At 41.1% G+C, this 23,801-nt stretch overlaps 2 protein-coding genes across 2 annotated transcripts in view; one reads left to right on the plus strand and one right to left on the minus strand.

Moving 5' to 3' along the window:
• Window positions 1-23,801, plus strand: part of MTMR10 (myotubularin related protein 10) — a 138,311-nt gene that overhangs the window by 59,212 nt on the left and 55,298 nt on the right. Inside the window, exons 3-7 of the mRNA XM_089652444.1 lie at window positions 5,227-5,363; window positions 8,675-8,747; window positions 10,368-10,510; window positions 17,008-17,098; window positions 18,525-18,684. Coding sequence (XP_089508570.1) covers window positions 5,227-5,363; window positions 8,675-8,747; window positions 10,368-10,510; window positions 17,008-17,098; window positions 18,525-18,684 — 604 coding nt within the window. The remainder of the gene's footprint in view (window positions 1-5,226; window positions 5,364-8,674; window positions 8,748-10,367; window positions 10,511-17,007; window positions 17,099-18,524; window positions 18,685-23,801) is intronic.
• Window positions 15,831-23,801, minus strand: part of FAN1 (FANCD2 and FANCI associated nuclease 1) — a 99,590-nt gene continuing 91,619 nt past the window's right edge. Inside the window, exon 15 of the mRNA XM_089652443.1 lies at window positions 15,831-16,083. The gene's annotated coding sequence lies outside the window, so the exon portion shown is untranslated. The remainder of the gene's footprint in view (window positions 16,084-23,801) is intronic.

The raw sequence follows: 23,801 nt of genomic DNA on the forward strand, positions 1-23,801 counted from the left end.
TTTTTAGAGATTATGCTTTGGAGAGACATCAGGGGTCTAAACAGACCCCTGATGTGTGTTTTTTTTTTTTTTTTTTTTTTGAGACCGAGAAAGGGACTGAAGATAGTCTTATTCTGCAGCTTGAGCTGCACTGTAGTTGAACGAGACAGGAGTCTTCATAGAGGCTCCTATTCATTCACAAATTTAACACACTGTTTACTATAATTCAGTAATGAATGAACAGAAGTGATCGGTACCAATTGCTCTGTTAATTCAGGAAAGAAAGGGAGCTGGTAAACACAAGTGACATCGGCGTTTTCATAGCTGAGAGGAGGTTGCTTCCAGGCTCTCTTGCTCCTGAAGACTTGTGAATAAAGTTGAGCTTTTGGTGCAGTGTACATGACGCCCTTAGAGGTAAGTTCGGAGGACTCCCTAGCTCAGCTCAGCTCTGCTTGTGAAGAAAAAATATTGTTGTTCTATGGTTTTTTTGCTGTATGCAAACCTATCCAAGTCTGCGGTCTTTTCACTATGGGCAGCTGCCTTCCTTCCTTCCACTAGTTATAACTGGGATATACTGTAACTGTGAACAAACTTAGATTTACTACTTTTGGACCCCGTTTACCCACATTAAATTCTTGGACGCTTATAAATTTGATTGGCGAGAGTATTTTTCATTGACCTGAATAAACACCCAAACGCTAAATACGGCTAGTGTTTAGACAGGTTTTTGATGCGTTTAGTGGTTTTTGGCCAAAACGCTTCTCTCCTGAATGCGATTCTTCTGCATTCAGGAGAGAAACATTTACCTGCCCCTAAACTCTGCTGCTCCTAAACTCTGGTAAATGCCTATGTGTACACGGACACATAGGATTTTATTGAGTTGAGTAGAGGGGCTTTGGCAAAAAAAACACCAAAAGCTCCATGGTAGCAGCAGTGTATATGAGGCCTGGAATTCGTATATGTCATTCTCCCAGCCTCTGCTTTTGATGTTTTCTGTATGAGAACTGGAGTTGTCGAAGCTGAATGATATATTAAAGTGGCTTGTTAAATAAAGTTTGTATTTTAACAATGTGTTTTCTTAGAGTGCCTGCCTTGGATCTATACAGCATATTTTTATTGTTGCAAGTCACATGCCATTCAGCTCCATGTCTGGGACAAGTTGTATCCATTTTAAGTAGAACAATGTGTGCCACTGATGAGTAGTGTTTGGGAAGATTCTGTTGGATTCAAAAACATCTGGATAATTAACCATTCAGAAACTCCATTTTATGAGGTTCAAATTCACATTTGTAAACTGATGTTTATCTTGTACTTCTTTGGAACAAGACTGTTGTTTGTCAAATTAACTGGGGTTTGAAACACTTAGGAGTGTTGCACAAAGTTATCTCTTTGATTTGAGATAATAAAATGTGCATAATTAGCCACACTACAAAGGCCAAAAAAGAGATCCAGTATATCCTTGCTGACCGCTAAAATGCCTGATCACATGAGTCCTCCCTGTAGTTCCCCATAACTTGGAGGCCTACTTGGTACATGTTCTTGGTTCCAAACAGTTGCTGAAATTCTTGAAGGCCCCTAAGTATTCCCCACACAACCCACCTACCCATCCTGAAACTGGCCATATCAGTGTGGATTGAAGTTAAATGCCTGACTTCATTTCAGGACCTCTCAAAAAACATCCTTTCGGGGGGACACCAATTTTGTTTTTTTTACACAACTTAGTGAAGTTCCAGATATTGCCTTATAGAATATCCACATTACTGTAACTATTGTGGACATTTATCATGACGGAACAAAGTACTCATACATGCAAATACAGTAGAGGCATGGTTTACCTCATAGTTTCTTCTGGAGATTACTACATTTGCACGATGGCTTGGAAGCACAATGTAGGGCTAAAATAAACCCATCTCTAAATACCTGTTAAAGTTTCAAGGTCCTGAAGGGTTGATGTCCACTCAACTCCCACTTGTTACACACTAAACGGTGTAAGAATCCACTGACTAATAAGACCAAATTTCAGACCCTGCTACCTATTACATTGTTTCTCAACCAGGGTTCCATGGAATTCTAGGGTTCCTACAGAGGTTGTTAGGGGTTCCTTGAGCAATTTCTGCCTCTCAGATAAGTCCCCACTGATACCATTGATCTTTTTACCTATCTCAATCTTCTCAATGACCACAAGTCATTGCATTCTTCTTATTGACCATCACACTAGAATATCATGAGTTGTACAGATAGTAATGTTTAGCAGGGGTTCCCTGAGACCAGAAAGTTATTTCAAGGGTTCCTCTGTGTTGTATACAGAGAAATGGGGTGATATATCCTCCTCTCATATGTTAGTCTCACCAGCAGCAAATAGAGATTAAAGTGGTTCTAAAACCTGAACAAGTTTTATACCTTTAATGCTTTCAATGCATTAAGGTAAAGCATGTTCCAGTAATTTCATCTCCCTCCCTCCCCAAGTCCTATCTCGATCCAGCACTTTGCCCATCTGTAGCAGCTCTTCCCCTCTCAGTCTTTTCTGAGGCTGCGGGAGCCATTGGCTTCTGCTGCTTTCAGTCAAATCCTGTGACGAGGATGGGGGGGGGGCGTGATTGAGTCACACGGTCTGTGTCTATGGACTCAGGCAGTGCATCTTGGGATGAGCCCACAAGTGTACCACTATAGGAAGTGGCTTCCTGTGTTGGCAGATTGAACAGATGAGGAGCCAGGGGTGCCGGCGGGGGACCGCAGAAGAGGCATATTGGGGCATACTGTGCAATTTTGTTGCACAGAGCAGGTAAGTATAACATGTTTGCTATAAAAAAAAATATAAATAAATATATATATCACTTTAATTCATTTGTATACTATACATCAAATATATACCCATCGCCTAATGACTACACAAAATGGGATGTATGGCCACCTCCAACTTATACGATCTAACGAGCCTGAGGCAGATTTCATACACGTCATTGGGGTTGTCAGGTCATATCTGACTGGCAGCCAATGGTTACTGTGCTCAACACCACACTACAACCATCTCTTCCCTGTACACCTGCCATTTGTTTGGTATACTAGAAAAATATTAGCAAAGCCATAGCTGTTAAATGGATGATTCCAGCCTGCCCCACTGTAGCCCACTGGAAATCATTAGTTAATCAATTTGTTAGATTATGCGCTATTATACTTATAGTTTATAATAGTCCCCCCAGGGACTACTGTGCTCCTGGGGCAACATATGCCTTTTGGTCCTTCCATGGTTTCTTCTAAAGAACAAGGACCTGTGTAATTACTGCTACTTGTAAGAGGGTGATCAGTACTGACCTTTACTAAGAGCTCATTTACACATGTGGTTTAAGGGAGTGGTGTTAAAAACAGGAGGTTGAGCTGCATTTTTACCGTCCCTTAGCTGCAAAGGCAGCTGGACGGGAATGATCTCCTCTGTCACGTTCAATAGGCAGTACTGCCGCCAAAGGAAATTCATTCAAGTTAATGGGGCTGCACCGCAATCGTATGTAATGCAGACGGTTGCAGCATGGGTGTTAAAGCAGGGTTAAAGCAGAAAGTCTGCAGGCAACTTGCCTTACTGCCTGTTGGATGCCTCTGATAAGCAATCCACCATGGATTGCTTTTCTTAGGGGTGGCAAGCACTGCAGCAGCTACCCGTGTGAATGTAGCCTTATGTTACCCTTTTTTCTTAAGTATGTCTGCAACTTGTTCATGTTGCAATAAAATATTGGGTGGATTACAACACTATATATCTGCAGTAGATCAGGGTGGAGATATTTTCTGACTGAGGGATAGAGTAGATATCAAGCTCAGCCCGAAGAGGTTTTTTTTCTCTCTACAGCTCTGTGTATGACTGCAGTGTGGGGGTGAAGGGGTGGACTTGGCACACAACATTATGATTATGGATGAAGAGGTGGTGGCATAAAATAGCTTAAAGGGCAGGAGTAGAAAGCTTCCTAAATCTGTTAATTGATAATGAAGTAAGTTGCAAAGTGATTCACCTTGATCATTTCTGACATAAGTCTTTCTGGCTGGGAAAACAAGGTTCATGCTGAATTGAATTATTCATGTAAGTATAGATCTGTGCCCATGAGAAATGTTGTCTAGGATCCAGATGTTAACAGAGTGTCTAAATCAACCATTCTCAACCAGGGTTCCTCTGAAGAAGCCTTTCTCAACCAGAGTGCTTGGAGGTTTCTTCAGGGGTGCCTTAGCAAAACATCTAAAAATTGCCCAAAACTTCTATACATGCCAGCAGGTGGAACAAGCCTGCCTTTTATTTACACACAGCCACAGGTTTCATTGTGCACCATTATGATCTTCTAGCCGCTGGTGTCCTGACAAACAGTGACATCAGTTGATAAGGAGGATGTCAGTTGCCTGCACAGCATCCTAGTTTGATCTTCCCCTGCCCCTCTTCATCAGCACTGAGGTCACATTAGTTCAGTGATGGAAAAAAACTGAGGGAGAAGAGAAACACTAGAATACTACTTAGTGTGCAAAAGTGTGTTTTCTTTGGAAGAATAAATCATCTCTAATATTGGGTGTCCTACATATGTGGATGTTGCTGCATTATATAAAACTATTAGAATAGTTTGGCATGGCTGTGCCACTTCACTCCCAAAGATCTGTGAATGAATGAACTACATGTCCTGTAGACAGACAGCGATTTAGTACTCAATGGACTATGAGTGTGGTAATCTGCACACTCCTAGTCCATGTACACCTCCTCCAGCTCTTCATCTGAAAGCCCATATAGAGTATGGACAGAGAGCTGGAAGAAGAGTTTGCTGGAGCCTAACATTGCACCCAACATCCACTGATCACAAGTGCAATGCTTTGCAGGCTTCTGTTCAGACCAGAAAAAAAAGTTTTTCCAGCTAAAATATACATTTATTATTTTTTTCAAAGGTGAGCTTGGCTTTTAATTAAGGGCTAACTGGGTCTCTCTTCGGTGTAAAATGTGTAATCATGAGATTGGCTTTACAGAATTGTAAGTTCCTGTAACACCAAGTGTATTTTTCAACCTCTAATCTTAACCTAACACCAGACGTACCTTATTGACACAACTACTGGTAATTCAGGGATGAACAATACTTCTGGTGCTAAAACCAACTTCTGTGTAGAATTGGGGATTCTGTTTGACTCATCTGCCTTACCCCTCCATGGATATTGTTCATGTATGGTTTGCTCTTTTTTCTGGATTAGGGTTTGGGTATTTGACTTTGCCTCTCTTCAATTTTTTTTAAGGTGAAATAATTGTGAATGAAGTGAACTTTGTCAGGAAGTGCATCGCATCAGATACAAGTGTCTACGACCTGTGGGGAAAACTGGTGTGCACCAACTTCAAGCTTTCCTTCATTACAGATAATTCTGTGCCGTTCCAGGTTTGTGCCATTTATACAGTTATATATATTTTTTTTGCAGACTGCATCTGCAGAAATACACCGTTTTTTGGCCAGTTGTTTTTACATGCTAGGATATTAAAGATGAATTCTAGGCATGGCCTTTTTCTGTGCTGAATGGACGGCCTCCTGTGTTCACAATGCATCAGGTCAGCCACTCAGCACTTGACCCAGGACAAGTGACAATCACTGGAGTAGCTGTGTCTAATTCAGGAATTTCCTACTTTCAGGACATGCAAGGTATGGTATATACATTGTAAAATTTTTCCAAGATGGACCCATGTAACTATGTAAAAGTATACCATAACTGGAATTCATCCTTAAGATCTTGTCTTTCCAAAAAAAAGCTAATTTTAGCATATTTGCCAAAAGCTGATCTGTACATGTGAACTGTAAATGCTTTTACTCTCATTTTCCCAGTTATGATGCCATTCTGCACTGCAAATGCTATGTTCATTGTTTCAGATTTAATAGCAGCCCTACATTGGTTAGGCCGATTGAGGGGAAACAGCGGGTTCTGTTTAACAGGTAGCAGGAAATGACCCATCAAAAATACCCAATCTGAGTACTGCTGCTGGGGTAGAAAGGCTCACAGACTCCAAAGAGAAGGGAGAAGGAAGAGAATTATCCCATGGAGGTCACTGCTAACTGCTAGGGGCCCAGTCTATCTGACTAAGTCACCATCTGCGTGCAGTTACCTTGGCCTCAAGTTGCACCTTGGTTTGCATGTATTTGTAGGTTTTTCATACAAGTGCTTTACAAATACATGTTTGCAGCAGGAATATATGGGGTGAGCTGAAGAGTAGAAAGAGAGATTTGTGTGTCGTCAGCATAGAAATGGTATTGGAAACCATGGGAAGCTATAAGGTAATCCAGGGAAGGGGTGTAGATTGAGAATAGCAGAAGTCCTTAGATACCATCAAAAGAATGCTATATTTGTGTTAAAAGAAAAAAAAATTATATGGGTACAGTTTTGCATGACCAGGCAATTGCCAGTTAAAGTAGTGCAGTGCTGAATAGCAGAAAAGATATAACCTTCGGGGGTCAAGTGGTTACGTAAGCACGTGGACGCTAAATCCATGAGAGAAAATGTTGGTACCCCCATTACTGATTATTTTTTATGAAAAGTCAGACTCCAGAGCTGTCCCCTTAATTTTTCTATCAATGCTTAGTGAGCCTCAGACTTGGAATAAGCATGTGCATATCTGCTATCACAATGCTTTGCACGTTTGCTGAAGGTCAGTGACTCGCCAAGCACTGAAAGCCCAGGAGGACTAACATTCTTCAACAAATCAGCAACTGCAGATCGCAGTTTTCTGTCATGGCAGGATGCTTGTAAAGGTGCCTCTACACCAGTGGTTCTCTACCTGTGGGTCGCGACCCCTTTGGGGGTCGAACAACCCTTTCACAGGGGTCGCCTAAGACCATCGGAAAACACATATTTCCGATGTGTAAAGAGCAGCTACTGTGTGGAAAGTAGCTGCTGTGTTGAAAGCAGCTACTCTGTTAAAAGCAGCTACTGTGTTGAAAGCAGCAGTATTGGAGGTAAAACGACACTTCATGAATTATAATTACTGGGTAAATAATTTTATGGTTGGGGGTCACCACAACATGAGGAACTGTATTAAAGGGTCGCGGCGTTAGGAAGGTTGAGTACCACTGCTCTGCACAGATGTGAAACTCTTTACTCTTTGCCTTCAAATAATATGCCAACTCTCAGTCCTGTGTTCACCTGTGTGATGATGTAAGTTCCTGACTGGCATGGCCCATGTCGGCACAGGCCCAAACGGGTAGACATAACATTCAGACATTTGAATTTTGTATCTCTTTAAGAGTTCTGCTGACAGTTATGGTTGATGATTCACTTCACACCTGTGCAAAGACACCTTCAGAACTATATAAAACTATGACCTCTATCTCTTCTTGTAATTGACACCTAATCTTTTCTGCTGGGTCATTTTGCTTGTTACCTGTAGGAACCGTACACCAGCCTTTTTTACATTTTGATTGACAGAGCCTGCTGGTCATTCGCTGGTTAGCATGTCATGGATTGGCAGCTCCTTCAAAATATACTAAATTCTTTCCATGCCTACTTCTTCCTTTTTGTTTTTTTTTTTATGGAGTGGTGTGTTATTTTAATTAATTTCATATACCACATTTCGATGTCTGTCCATTCTCTGATTGATCTTTAGATAAAGGAAAGGGGACCAAGGAGTTGGTCAAACTGGTTGAACTGTCTTCACTCTTCTCCATAAAAATCTGAGGAATCCTTGGCTTTCCTATTAAGCCCATTAAAAATGGTTGGACTTTCTGTTTGCTTTATTTTCTTTAAACCCCAACTCTGGGTACAATGTTAAAAATTCCTTACAGTGAGACGCCCCCCCCCCACTATAAGATTTAGTCTCTTCTGCAACGCTCTATCACTTGACTCCATGCTCCGCAGGCTCCTTCGGTCTGTGTGGCCAGTCTACCATGGCCTCCTCTGTAAGCTGCTCCCAGCTGTGTTCGCATGCTCACCCCCAGCACATAATGCAGGGCTAAAGGATAAGTTCACTTTAAAAATGAAACGTACATTATTTTTTTTTTTTAAGGTTAAAAAAAAGTGTATTTATTTAAGATGTACCTGCAGTGCATTGCCCCCGCGATCAGCAGACTTTCAGTAAAGTTGTCTGCATGTACCACTCGTACGGGCGGACAGTTACTGGAGAGCTGGAAGAATCAATGAACTGCAAGAGCGCACATCAGTGTTTTTTGTTTTTTTTGTTTTTTTTTTTGTTTTTTTGGGGTTTTTTTTGTTTTTTTCATTTTGGATAGAGCAGGGGAGGGTTATAACCCGTCAGATTTTATATTTTTTTTAGCCATCTGTGTCCCATTGCAGAAATTTACCTTCATTTCCTGTCCCATAGCTAATCAGGAAGTGAGAGGAAATCCCTTCAAATTAAGGGAATTTCTTGGGGAACCCCAGGTCACCAGAACTAGTGTCCCCAGATTTCCCCTCTCTCTTACTTTTCTGGGGACAACCCAAAATTTGGGATTTTCTTTTACTTTCATGGTCATTGATAATGGTGAACTAGAGAAATATAGAGGATGAATCCCCCTAACAGGGTCACAGACAGCAATAAAAACTGACAGGTGTAATCCCTCTACACTCGAGCTATGCAAAGCTAAAAAAAAAAAATGTTTTGCCTTTAGTTATACTTTACATTCTGTGTAGATGTTGTATCCTCTTAGGGAAAAGTATTGATCTTATTTAGGTTGTACTTTTTATTATTTTTTTTTCTTCTTTACTCTAGAAATTCCACTATAAGAATCTCCTACTGGGTGAACATGATGTCCCACTAACGTGTATAGAGCAAATTGTTGTAGGTATGTAAAGCAATGCACATCAGAATCAGGTGTGTACGTGTTCCTTTTATTCGCCCTAGTAACAGGGTGCAATAGTAACCAAAATGAATGACAAGGATAGCTGTCATCTGTTTCACTGACCATTGCTTCATTTTATATAGAATATATTCTAGAGATATATTCTATAGAATAAATGATAGAATTTCTGGTAACTGGTTAACTAGAGTTGTGATACAAAATGTTATACTGTGGCATTCTGGAAAGTTTATGGACTCTTACATTACGGATTCAGGGTCCCATATTTGTGACATGAAGATTAAGTGCTTATTAACACTAGGTGCCCTGGGACTGCCAGCACAGTCTCAATGCAAGACAAAGTAAAAAGTCTTGTTTCCTAGGAGGGCAGAATGTAGAATTGTCAGCTGAAAAGGGTAGGGTATGGCATCCAGTACTTTTTTTCGGTGCAACTTTGTGTGACCCAGTCTACTGAATTACACCACCTGACGTATTTCAATAAAATTCCTACAAAAGAAAAACATAAACTGAGATGTGCCAAGATTAATGCATCAGCATTGTTTTGTTGCCTCCCAGCACACACCAGTGGCCATGTTAACGAGCTTGTGAACATTTCAAGTTTCAAACTGGAGTAGGATAAAATAAATTGATCGATGATCTCCTAATTCTGTTTAGGAGTCTTTTGGAAATATGCTGGTATACATTTTATGCTACTCCACTGAAGCAAGATTTCTCCCACATGCCCTTCTAGCTGGGACTGTGTTCTCTGGTCACATGATTCTTTATAGTAAATTCTTTATTTCTTTGAGATACAGCTGTGAACATAGAGCAGGATAAGAATGAGGGAGCTTGCCCTGCAGAAAACAGAATTACTGGCAAGAAAGTGATTTTACAGTTTAACTACATTCACATGTTTTTGTTATATAACTATACAGACTTACAGTGAGGGTGATGGGCCATAGCAACCAGTTTTCACCTTTCTGAAGTCAGACCTGTGAAAGGTGTGTCCTGACCTGTTATGGCACAGAAGCAAAGGAAACCATTTCTTGTGGTCCTGATATGGCCTTGATATGAAATACTTAAAGTGGTTGTGAACCTCAGACATGAAATATGAACAAACCATATCCCTCTTTAGTGGGTTCTTGGCTCAATTAGGAACACGAAGTGTAATTTCTGTCTGCTGCTTCTTTTCTCTGCTATCAGCACAAGTAATTTCTGACAAGTTTTCCTGACACCAAGAGAAAAATGGTGACTGGGAGCGGGAGCTCCAGCAGACTGACAGCCTCAGCTCTATTCCTGTGGGCTGTGTGGAGGATGGTGTGCCTCTTCCCTCCAATCAGCTCTCAGAGATCACTTTGCTATGTTCTGGAAACTGAAACTTCAGTTCCATGCCCCCTTTTTTCTGAACTCTCAGATGAGCATTATAAATTCAGCACTTTGAACAGACATAGAGAAGAGAAGACTGCAGATAGGCAGTTAAAACTAGTCTATAAGGATTTGTTCCATCTCTGTGTGTCCCCTCAGGCCAGTCTCATCACTGGGTGTATGTATGGATTTTGCAACCACTTTAATGTTTTAACTGTAGTGTAAATTGGAAGTTCATGATAGATATGTTTCTTATTTTAGTAAATGACACAAAGAGAAAGCAGAAGATCCTGTCATTCAACAAAAAGTTGAAATTCAACCCAACAGAGTTAATCATTTATTGTAAAGACTTTCGCATTCTCCGATTTCGCTTTGATGAATCTGGTCCAGAAAGTGCAAAAAAGGTAATGAAGTTTTCATTAAAAAATACTCCTTTTGCTGTTCTAGGTAATGTGTTTGTACTGAGCAATTGTGTGTGGCTTGAACAGCTTTTTGGAAAATAATGTTTCTAATTACCTATCAGGACTCATGCACACAAGGCGTTTTTGCAGTCACTTTCAGGGGCATGAGTTGTGTGTTTTTTTTTTTTTGTTTTGTTTTTTTTACTGCTTCCAAACACCCCACAAGGTGATCGTGTGAGTCCATGCACACATTGTAGAAACGTTTAGACGCAGGGGCTTTTACAGGCAGGAAAAAACTCGCTTCCAGTGCATCCAGGAGCAGTAGAGTTTGGGCACAAAAAACGATTCATGCTACTAAAAGCGCTAGGCCCGTTTAGCGCTTGAGCATTAAATTATTTATTCTGGCCAATTAAATTAATTAAAGCTCAAGAGCTTGATGCTTGTAAAGGTTTAGACACTTTTACAAACATCAGGCATTTTTTCTGCAAAAATGCTGCTGGCTTCTAGGAGCGTTAAATAAGCGTCCTGTGTGCATGAGGCCTTAAGCCTGTAAATGTGGTCTGAAGATGGTCAGTGTCCACTTTTCTGTTTTACTCATTATCAGGACTTAATCATTGGAACCTCTATGTTTAGGGGTAAAAACTCTACTGGAGCCTCTGTTTAGGCCTTGAGAAGGGGTAAAAACTCTACTGGAGCCTATATGTTTAGGCCTTGAGAAGGGGTAAAAACTTTCTGGTTGGTGAGTGTAACCAAAATCTGTCTTCAGCAATACCATTTTATCAAACCTTTACATCTGATTTGCTTACTTGATGTGGTTCAATAAGTCAAGCTGTTGAATGGAGAAATCAGCACGATATCAAGGCAATAATTTTAAATAGTAGCCGCCTAATGTACATACAGTATTTCTGTCCTGTCAGTTGTACTTTAACTTTTACTATCAACCACTTCTAACAAATTTTAGTTTTTAAGTACATAGCAACAGACCCGTTGTAATAACCCTCAAAATCATAAAATGTATAAAGTGCATGTCTGTTTATGGCAAGAGTCAAAAGTATTCAAATGAGCAAGATGATAATTTTCCTAAGCAATCTCCATATGTGGCTTGCTAGCAGTATAGAGACGAGATCTACTAGCCAGTTGGAATCTGACCTCTTATATACAAATGAACAGTATCCAATTAACAAATATCTTCGTTCACATACACCAAAATACTCCTGTCTTTTTGTAGCATGTTTTAATTTAAATGTACATGTGTATAGTTAGGAAAGGCAATATGATCAAACATTTTGATGGAGTTTAGACCGTCTTTCTTAAGATATTTGAGCAACATCGTTGAGCATAAAATGCTATGATTTCTAGCTGCTGAAAGACCTGTGAGTGCCTCTATACCTACCCTTGAGATCTTTCTTGCTTTCCTTTCTTTCCCGTTCTTTCCCTTTCTTTCCCTTTCTTTCCCTTTCTTTCCCTTTCTTTCCCTTTCTTTCTCAGATTTGGAAACCATTCTGGTGCAGAACATATCACTTCAGGAAGTGCTTGATGTGGAGCCTTGAGTACCTGGTTATTGATTTAAAGATATGCATAATCTGACCTGTGTGAAGGGGGTCAGACACTTAAGAAGAGAGTTAAATGGGAGGTGAAGGTCTCACATGCAGAGCACTTCTTGAGTATACATTTCACAAACGTTTTTGGACTTTTGCACCATTTCACACACTGTGCACTTTTGAGTTACTTTGCAGTTTGGATGTTATATTTATTTATTTGTTCACAATATTTATTGTACAAATTTATCACATTTATTTATATATTTAATAGTATGCTATATTAGCAGTGGTGGGCACCACACTCATACTGCCCAGGTACGTTCAGGGTAAGTAGACATAAACAGTCCAGTAGAAGAGGCACTCAATGGGTCTTGAAGCAACATAAACAGGTTTATTGCTTGATGTTTTGTTTGAAAGGAACACTTTGAAAACACATCAGATCTCAATGTGGAAAAATATCACACTGGATATCTATACTGATAAGGACTGGTAATGTGTTAAGAATGTAAGGATGCCCCATTGTTTGATGGGAATGAAAATTATCAACCTACAGAGGACTGAATTCAAAGACACCCAGAAAATCCAATTAAAAATTGATGCAGCAGGCTAGTCCATTTTGCTGGAATTTCATTGCAGAAACTAAAAATGGTACTTAGTAGTTTGTTTGGCCCCCACGTGCTTGTATGCATGCCTGACAATGTCGGGGCATGCTCCTAATGAGATAACGAATGGTGTTTTGGGGTATTTCCTCCCAGATCTGGACCAGGGCATCACTGAGCTCTTGGACAGTCGGAGGTGCCACCTGGCGGTGTCAGATGGACCGAAACATGATATGTCAGAGGTGTTCTATTGGATTTAGGTCAGGCGAGTGTGGGGTCCATTCAATGGTATCAATTCCTTCATCCTCCAGGAACTGCCTGCATACTCTTGCCACATGAGGCCAGGCATTGTCATGCACTAGGAGGAACCCAGGACCCACTGCACCAGCGTAGGGTCTGACAATGGGTCCAAGGATCTCCTCCCGATACCTAATGGCAGTCAGGGTGCCATTGTCTAGCCTGTAGAGGTCTGTGTCCCTCCATGGATATGCCTCCCCAGACCATCACTGACCCACCACCAAAACTGCCATGCTGAACGATGTTACAGTCAGCATAACATTCTCCACGGCTTCTCCAGACCCTGTCACGTCTCTCACATGTACTCAGGGGTACATCTGTGAAAAGCACAGGGCGCCAATGGCGGACATGCCAGTTCTGGTGTTCAATGACAAATGTCAATCGAGCACTATGGTGCCAGGTAGTGAGAAACAGAGCTCAGGCCACGCTTATGAAGTCTGTTTCTGATTGTTTGGTCAGAGACATTCACACCAGTGGCCTGCTAGAGGTCATTTTGTAGGGCTCTGGCAGTGCTCATCCTGTTCCTCCTTGCACAAAGGAGCAGATACTGGTCCTGCTGATGGGTTAAGGACCTTCTGTGTCCCTGTGTAGCTCTCCTAGAGTAACTGCCTGTCTCCTGGAATCTTCTCCATGCTCTTGAGACTGTGCTGGGAGACACAGCAAACCTTCTGGCAATGGCACATATTGATGTGCCATCCTGGAGGAGCTGGACTGCCTATGCAACCTCTGTAGGGTCCAGGTATTGCCTCATGCTACCAGTATTGGCACTGACCTTAACCAAATGCAAAACTAGTGAAAAACTGTCAGAAAAGATGTGTAGGGAAAAATGTAAGTGGCCTCCACCTGTAAAACCATTCCTGTTTTGGAGGTCGTCTCATTTGCACCTGTTAATTTAATTAACACCAAAGCAGCTAAAACTGATTACCAACCCCCTCTGCTACTCAATTGACTAGATCAATATCTCAGGAGTTTAATTGACTTGATGCTATACTGATTGAAAAGTGTTCCTTTAACTTCCTTGAGGTGTGTGTTTACATATTATCCTGTTTAAAATGTCAGGTTTCTGCCATTTAAAAATAAATGAGATAAAGATGAATCATTTCAGAGCTTTTTCCACATTTAATGTGACCTATAAACTGTACAACACAATTGAAAAACAAACTGAAATATTGTAGGGGGGGAGTTAACATAAAAAACTGAAATAATGTAGTTGCAGAAGTGTGCACACCCTCTTACAACTGTGGATGTAGCTGTGTTCAGAATTAGGCAATCACATTCAAAATCATGTTAAATAGGAATCGGTACACACCAGTACACAAAGTTCTGAAATGATTTCTTTTTGTCTCATTTTTTTACATCACAGAAACCTGACATTTTAACGGGTGTGCAGACTTTTTATATCCACTGTGTATATATAATTAATTTTGAGATCATCATCACTATTTTATACACCACCCTGACCTCACCCCCATGTAAAATTTCAATATCACACCTTTTCAGTTAAGTTAAAGTGTAATGCAGGCCATAGATGGGGAGAAAACCGGCAGATTTTTCTTTTAAAAAACGAAAATTCGGTCGTTCAAGCGGCCGACGTTACCATCAATGGTAAAAAAAATCGGCCGATTTTGATCCCTTCTACAGCCGGCAAAAAGTGTCCCTGCAGAGAGCTCCGCTATTTCTGACAGTTCTCTGACAGTTCCTTCACATTTACAGCGGTTGAAACATTGTATCTATTTGTTTCCATTTAGGATACAGATGTTTTTATTCGGAAACAAATAGATACAATGTTTCAACCGCTGTAAATGTGAAGGAACTGTCAGAGATAGCGGAGCTCTCTGCAGAGACACTTTTTGCTGGACTGGAATTCTTCTTATTTTCATCCTACTTCTTCTTCTTCATCATCCTCATCCTCTTCTTCTTCTTCATCCTCATCCTCTTCTTCTTCTTCTTCTTCTTCATCCTCATCCTCTTCTTCATCCTCATCCTCTTCTTCATCCTCATCCTCTTCTTCCCTTTCTTCTTCCTCATCCTCTTCTTCTTCTTCATCCTCATCCTCTTCTTCATCCTCATCCTCTTCTTCATCCTCATCCTCTTCTTCATCCTCATCCTCTTCTTCATCCTCATCATCCTCATCCTCTTCTTCCTCATCATCCTCATCCTCTTCTTCTTCTTCATCATCATCCTCTTCTTCTTCTTCATCCTCATCCTCTTCTTCTTCTTCATCCTCATCCTCTTCTTCTTCTTCATCCTCATCCTCATCCTCTTCTTCATCCTCATCCTCATCCTCTTCTTCATCATCCTCTTCTTCTTCTTCATCCTCTTCTTCTTCATCCTCATCCTCATCCTCTTCTTCTTCTTCCTCATCCTCATCTTCTTCCTCATCCTCATCCTCTTCTTCATCATCATCCTCATCCTCTTCTTCTTCATCCTCATCCTCTTCTTCTTCTTCCTCTTCTTCTTCCTCATCCTCTTCTTCATCCTCTTCCTCTTCTTCTTTTCCTTCTTTCTGTCTTCCTCTTGCAGGTCACTGCTCATGCGCAGATTTTTTATCGGTAAAAAATCGGCCGATTTGCCCACTAATTGCCGCGAAAATCGGCCGATTTTTTTCTAACTTTACCGAAAAAAAAAAACGGCCAAAATACCGAAAAACGGCCGACCAAATTGCCCACTAACGATCCAAAAATCGGCCGATTTTATTTTCGGCCGAAAAATCGGCCGATTTTCGACCCATCTATGGCCTGCATAAGTTCACCTTTTGAGAAGAAATGAAAAGGTGATTTAACACACCACACTCAATACATTTTCATGCAGTAATAAAAAGTCTACACTGAACAGATAATCTAAAATATGATTAATGGAAACAAAAAGGCTAAAACCATGTTTTGTTTTTGTTTATTTTATTTTAATGCAGAAAATGCATTAAAAAAACTTTTAGACTTTTATACTACTTTTAAGCGAGAGCAGATACAATTTTCCACAGTCGTTCTTGAATAGCGTTTGCTACATTTGAACAACTGAGTCCTGAATGAGTACAAGAAGTTGTGTATCTGCCAGATTCCTGCTGGAATACTCATGTTTTCCCAGCATATAAGAGTCATTCACCGATCAATAAAATCTGTACAAGTCTTCTGGACATTATCTGCGAAGAGAAGAGATTTTTCTTTATCATAGAAATAATGTTCTTTCTCTATGCAACCTGCCAAACTGGGGTTTGGGAGTTCAGGAAAGAGGGAACAACAGGATTATTCATAGAAACTTCCTGAAAACATTGCTGCATGGTTGTAGTTCAGTGAATCACCGCAACCTGGCTTGATTTTGGAATGAATGACAAAGCCCGTGTTCTGAGAAGTGATCTGGTACAAACGCCTGTTTACTTATTTCAGTTGATCTGTCTGTAATGATTCCCACTATAAAGTGCTGTTTGAACACAAGTCAGTAAAGAATGTTGTGCTACCACAATTCTTATAATGTTCTTTATTTGTAAAATTCAATAGTCTTCTAACATCAGAAGATAGTTTTCAGTGATATTTTAGCAATTGTATATTGGTAACAAGAAAAAACAAAACGCTTAAAGCGGAACTAAAGGCAAAAAATGCTTGCTCTATTTCTAGTGGTCCGGTGCTGGCTGGATCCCTCATCGACATCTTCTCCGTGGTTATCGGCTGTCCTGACCGGTGTGGGATGGCATCGCTCCTGCACATGCGCGGGAGTACAGAATTCCCTGCACACAGAGAGCGTGGCAGAATTTAGTTGGGCATGCAGTCTACAGGGGATTGCAAACAGGCAGATAAATGCATTTTATTGAAGAAGAGATATTGCATGTCTCTTTTGCAATAAAGAGCCTGCCTGTTTGCAATTTCGTCACTTTAACTCCCATAAGGGGTTAGCTCCAATTTAAACAAACTACCCCCCAATCTCCAGGCAGAATTGTGTTTTTTCTGGGGTTTTACCAATGTATGGAAACAACTGTACATTCCATTTTAATACTGCGGCCAGAGCTACTGTATGTATCTCATATGTGCACAAGTAAGCGTTTGTAAATGTTGCTCTTTTTTCATTTTAGGTATGTCTTGCACTAGCACATTACTCTCAGCCAACAGACCTCCAGCTTCTATTTGCCTTTGAGTATGTTGCCAAGATGTATCACAATCCAGGTAAGCATTGCCTTGGTAAATGTCTCTGTTACCATTCCTATAGCTGATATTTTTTTCACTTTTGTTGCTGTTTTGCTTCCGCAATCTAAGCACTGACGTGTGGTCTTTATAACTGATCCAGTTGTGGTGAGATAGGTTCAAGTTACAATCTGAGTAGTTTAGTAGACAGTGACTCAACCTCTTGCAGATTGTAGAAAGCTTTAATCCAAAAACTTGTGCAGATTGTAACAGATGAACATCAGATAGGTTAAAAAAAATGAGTGTCTAGCGCCAGCAGAATATAGTATAAGTGGTGAATGTATGATAAAGCATGAAAAAGAAGAAGAGTGGGACTGACTGCATAAAGCATCCCCTAACTACGGAGTGAGGTAGGGACAAAATTATTACCCGCTTCCCGTCCGCCCTGTAGCAGAAATACTGCTGCTGGGTGGCACGGGTGCGTAAAATCACGTGTGTGTGTATATATACGTGATTTTGCATTTCTGGGTAGGGGGTGCACACGCCCTCCCTGCGCCGCCATTCGTGTCCGCAGCTGTCAATCACCGGGCCAAATTTGGTAATTACTCGCCAGCGCCCAGTGATTTCCAAGGATCTCCAACCGGGAGGAGGACAGTTTTGTTTACGAACAGTCCTCCTCCCTGTCAGTTCAGGCACACTGCTGTCCACAGCCATCCACAGCAGTGTGATTACAGTGAAGCACACACACCCCAACCCCTACTAAAACACTCCCTGCACACAGTTAACTCCTTTGATTGCCCCTCATGTTAACCCCTTCCTGCCCAGTGCCATTAGTACAGTGTCAGTGCTTTTTTTTTTTTTTTTTTTAATAGCACGGATCATGTATTGGTGTCACTGAGGATGTCAGTGACACCAAATCAGTTCTCACCGTTGTCAGAATGTCCGCCGCAGTCCCGCTATAAGTTGCTGACTGCCTCCATTACTAGTAAAAAATTAAAAAACAAAGAATCCCAATATATATACTGCCATTTGTAAACGCTATAACTTTCACGTAAACATTTTTTTTACTGGACATGTTTAATAGTAAAAATTCAAAAATATATTGTTTTTTTTTTTTATTCTCAAAATTGTCGGCCTTGTTTTTCTTTTTCTTTTTCTTTTTTTTATAGCTCAAAAAATAAAAAAGCGCACAGGTGATCAAATACCACCGAAAGAAAGCTCAAGTCATGGAAAAAAAGATGTAAATTTCATATGGGTGCAGTGTTTCATGACTGCACAATTGTCAGTTAAAGAAACGCAGTGCCGTAACGCAGAAAATAGCCTGGTCAGGAAGGGGGGGGGGGGGAATCCTCAGGAGGGCAAGTGGTTAAAGGCAAACAGACAATATGTAACATGCTGTGGATAGGATATACTGGCAAGTGCTATGCATTACCGTTTTGTATTTTTTATTCCTTTATTTTATTTATAGTGGATAAAATCAATGGTGTCGATCCAGGAGGTGGAGGAGATAATGGTTCAAAAACACCACTATTTGAAACTTTCTGTGACTGGGATCGAGAGATTAAGCGAACCAGAGCCACTGACTGGAGAGTGTGTTCTGTAAATGAAGGCTACATGATCTCAAAATGGTAAGTGTCCATCCAGAATAACTAATATAGAATTACAGAGTAAAACTTCAAACCTTTCGACCTCATGCCCACTGGACATTTTTGCAGCTGCTTCTAGGGGCGTCAGGCTTTTTTTTTTTTTCCTGCCTCTGAACTCCCCTGCATGTTGGCCTACAGTCAGGTCCATAAATATTGGGACATCGACACAATTCTAACATTTTTGCCTCTATACACCACCACAATGGATTTGAAATGAAACAAACAAGATGTGCTTTAACTGCAGACTGTCAGCTTTAATTTGAGGGTATTTACATCCAAATCAGGTGAACAATGTAGGAGATACAACAGTTTGCATATGTGCCTCCCACTTGTTAAGGGACCAAAAGTAATGGGACAATTGGCTTCTCAGTTGTTCCATGGCCAGGTGTGTGTTATTCCCTCATTATCCCAATTACGGTGAGCAGATAAAAGGTCCAGAGTTCATTTCAAGTGTGCTATTTGCATCTGGAATCAGTTGCTGTCAACTCTCAAGATGAGATCCAAAGAGCTGTCACTATCAGTGAAGCAAGCCATCATTAGGCTGAAAAAACAAAACAAACCCATCAGAGAGATAGCAAAAACATTAGGCGTGGCCAAAACAACTGTTTGGAACATTCTTAAAAAGAAGGAACGCACCGGTGAGCTCAGCAACACCAAAAGACCCGGAAGACCATGGAAAACAACTGTGGTGGATGCTCATATTCAGCCAAATGCTTCAGAACTCATTGGACGCCGCTTCACAGTGCAGATGGACAATGACCCAAAGCAGACTGCAAAAGCAACCAAAGAGTTTTTTAAGGGAAAGAAGTGGAATGTTATGCAATGGCCAAGTCAATCACCTGACCTGAATCCGATTGAGCATGCATTTCACTTGTTGAAGACAAAACTGAAGGGAAAATGCCCCAAGAACAAGCAGGAACTGAAGACAGTTGCAGTAGAGGCCTGGCAGAGCATCACCAGGGATGAAACCCAGCGTCTGGTGATGTCTATGTGTTCCAGACTTCAGGATGTAATTGACTGCAAAGGATTTGCAACCAAGTATTAAAAAGTGAAAGTTTGACTTGTGATTATTATTCTGTCCCATTACTTTTGGTCCCTTAACAAGTGGGAGGCACATATGCAAACTGTTGTAATTCCTACATTGTTCACCTGATTTGGATGTAAATACCCTCAAATTAAAGCTGACAGTCTGCAGTTAAAGCACATCTTGTTTGTTTCATTTCAAATCCATTGTGGTGGTGTATAGAGCCAAAAATGTTAGAATTGTGTCGATGTCCCAATATTTATGGACCTGACTGTATATGTCCATGCACACATAGGCTTTTAGTAGCATTTAGTGGCAGGAGCTTTTAGAGGCAGTAAAAAAACCCCAAAAAAACCCTAGGTTTATTAGGAAGGTTTATTTAGAATAAATTTATTATTTTGGCCAATTAAATTAACGTCCAAGCTCTTGACACCTGTAAACGTGCCTAAAAACTTGTAAAGCTTTAGACACTTTCACAAGCATCAGGCTTTTCTTCTGCCAAAATGCTGCTGCCAGGAGGAAAGACTTCTAGGAGAGTTTGCAAAATGTCTTGTGTGCATGAGGCCTTCCATTCATCTGGTTATTTAGTCTATATGGCTGCTTTTTAGCATCTAAAAACTGAAAGAAAAGAGAACTTTTGCCAAAAGTAAACAAGCAGGCGTTGGGTTTTCACTTCAATAACTTAACGAGTAAGGCCTCCTTCAGACAGGCAGTAAAAACAGGTATGTTTTTACCACTCACTGATAGTGTTACTAGGTAGCGGAAGGGGATTGCACACTTCCCACGGCTGAGATACTTTGCAGGCATGGCAAATTTAACTTGCAGAGTTTGATTGACAGAACGGTCTGTCAAACTCGCCCATTGACGTTAGGGGGACCCATGCTGCAGCCATGATTGCCATTGGGCAGATTTGTTTCATTCAAAATCTCAGGCCAAAAAAAGAACAAGACAAGACATTGCCAGTGTTGCCTTCTGAATGCCTGTAAGTCGCTTCTCTACTGTTGTGTGAACCTAGCCTTGGGCATTAGCAGAGTTTCTTTTCTTTTTTTTAAATGTTAGAACTCCAACCCACAGGCAGTTTGGACTTTCTAGCAGTGTTTGTCATTTTTTCTGCAGCTAAAAAATATATATTCTTTTTCAACAGTTTTGGGTGGGTCAAAGCAGGTGAGTGTTCTCTCCCCAGAATGAAATGATGCTCCCTGAGGGTATCTCGTCTTCTTTGACTCTGTTCAGGCTTATGAAAAGTAGTGTAATACACGACAATGCAGATTAAAGCTAAGCCATTTAAGGGTTTCTATTTTAGGCTCTCTTCGCTCTGCCATATGTTCCACATATAAAAAAGCGATCCTGAGTACAAAACAAATTCCTGCTTCTAATGTGTATAATTCATAGAACCATGTGGCAGACTATAGAGTCTAATTTGTTTCTAGCATATATTGACAGCCAAGATCTGTCTGTTTTCATTGTGAACCAATTAATTAGTAGTGTAATTCCGCAGGGACTGGGCTTGTTAAAAGCTTGTCAGTTGCTGCTCTGGAGCTTTATTCCACAATGCTATCACAGCCTCTGAGTGTGATTCAAGTAATTGCATAGCATATGGCAGTCTTGATGTGCCCCCTCCCTCCTTTTTTCTTTTTTTTTGTCTAAATTATACTCCTGATTGTTTATGGACATGTGTGAATCTTCACACAGTACAATAAAGACAATGCCTGTACGATTTAACAGAGAATAAATTAATAGTGCAGAATGAGATTTGGTATATCTTAGACTGTAACTGCATTTTCTGTGCAATTTCTGAAGACTTTATTGCTACTTGTGAAGATTTTTTTAATGATTTCTTGCAATTTGCAGTGCGATTTCCATTATATTCTATGTATGTGAAATCTCAACAAAACTGCAGAAAAAGTAATGCAAGAACTACTTTAGAAATCGCACATGTTAAGACACTGATATTCACATTCATTAGATGCAATTTCAAATCGCACCTGAAATCTCACTGGTGTAACCGGGCATTAATCCCCGGTTCACATATATGCGGCCGCGCGGGCTGCGTTTTGCACGGGCATGAGAGCCCATTCATTTGAATGGACTCCTGAGCCCGTGACACACAGGGAAGAAGTCCCTGCACTTTTTTGGAAACCGCAGCCCACACGGGAACATCAGTTTCCAGTACGGTTGCGTTTTCCAGTGCGGGCGGCGTGCCATTAGAAATAATGGCACCCACCAGCGGTTCCGCATTTCGCTGTGTGGGTTGTACGGCTGTACGGATTTTTCGTGCGGGTCCGCAGCGGCACCACCCGCACATATGTGAACCGAGGGTCAAGGTGGCCATATGCATTGCATTCCCTACGTGGATGGCCCTGTCGCCAAACTCCCACCTGACATTCTTTGAGTATTCAAAGGAGCTGGATGGAAAATTTTTAGCAGAACAGCAGCTGCATACAATGAAATGCAGCTGCTATTCAAGTATTCGGACAGCCATCTGTGGTGTCTGTTAGAAAACAATAGGCACAGCAAGAGATCATACAGTCCGGATAGGCAAATCTGACTTATGTTTTTTCATCCAACATGCAGACTGGAAGAAAGCGATCTAACGGGTATGACCAGCTTAAAGGATAGGTTCACCTTTAAAAAAAAAAAAAAATTATAAATTAATACATGCACCTTTTTTCCAGGTAAAACATTTATTATTTTTTGCTTAGGAGTCTGGAAGGAATTGCACCCACGGTCAGCAGATCGCAGGTGCAATGTCAGGGTCCTTCAATGTAGCTGTTTGCCCGTACCTGCAATATAGGTAGGCAGTTACTTCAGTCCAGGAAAAATCTGTTAAATACGAGAATGCTCACCAGAGAACTACAAGCCTTCAGCTGCAAAGGCTGTTGGTACTTGTAGTTTATTCATTCACAGAACTCTATGAATGAAGCAGTTGTGTGGGCGGAGCCCCAGATGGCTGCACTCTTTTCAAATAGTGACAGCAGGTGCAGGGAAAAGAGCCTGCTGGGAAGGGGGGGGGGAGCATCAGCTAGAGAGCTGCAGGAGTGGGAACCTGTTTCATATTCCCAAAAATGAACTTATACCTTTTAAAGTGGTTGAAAACCCTTCTATGCTGTATGGGTAGCAAAGTGGCTAAGTGGAGGGCAGCACAGTGGCTAGATGGTTAGCACTTCCGCTTAGCAGCACTAAGTTCATCGGTTCGAATCCCAACCACGACACCACCTGCCTGGAGTTTGCATGTTCTCCCTGTGCCTCCGTGGGTTTCCTCCGGGTACTCCTGTTTTCTCCCACACTCCAAAGACATGCTGATAGGTTAATTGACTCCTGTCTAAATTGGCACTAGTATGTGTATGTATGAATGTGAGATAGGGACCTTGGGTTGTAGGCCCCTTGAGGGTTAGGGACTGATGCAAATGTTTTATACAGTGGATATAAAAAGTCTACACACCCCTGCTAAAAGGTCAGGTTTCTGTGATGTTAAAAAATGAGACAAAGATGATCATTTCAGAACTTGTGTACGATCTGATCCCACTGACATGGTAACTTCCATCTCACAGGTGAGCGCGCTGCTTGCCCACAGAAGTGCTAAAGAGAGAAGAAAAAAAAACTACCTGCCCGGCGCCCGGAACTACAAGTCCCGGGCTTTGGCAATAGGAATCCAATATCCCTGTTGTACCTGTTTATAGCTTGTAAGACACACAGATCAAAAGCTTTTTTTTTTTTTTCTTTTTTTTTTTTTTCTTTTTTTTTTTTTTAAGCTCCAGAAGGCCGGGGGCGGGGATCTATGTCACACACTGCACAGCATAAAGCAGAGGGAGCCCAGTGTAATTAAAGACCTTAGTGGACGGAAAGGACACACCCCCTCTGCATGGTCCCATAGACTAACATGCACAGCTGAGGTTTTCAGTCACCTGCTGTGTGCTGAGGGGCTGGGACTGTCTCACAAGACGTTGTGGCGCTGGAATAACCTGTCAGAATTAACTAATGCAGATGGCAAAGGAAGGAGAGAGGAGACAGAAATCACACTTGGTACCTTGGACTAAGGCAAATACACTATAGAAAAGTATGCTCTGTTACTTTT

This window comes from Staurois parvus, unplaced genomic scaffold (genome assembly GCF_062004578.1).
Source record: "Staurois parvus isolate SC_StPar_1 unplaced genomic scaffold, SC_StPar_1.0 ptg000682l, whole genome shotgun sequence".
Classification (NCBI taxonomy): Eukaryota; Metazoa; Chordata; class Amphibia; order Anura; family Ranidae; genus Staurois; species Staurois parvus.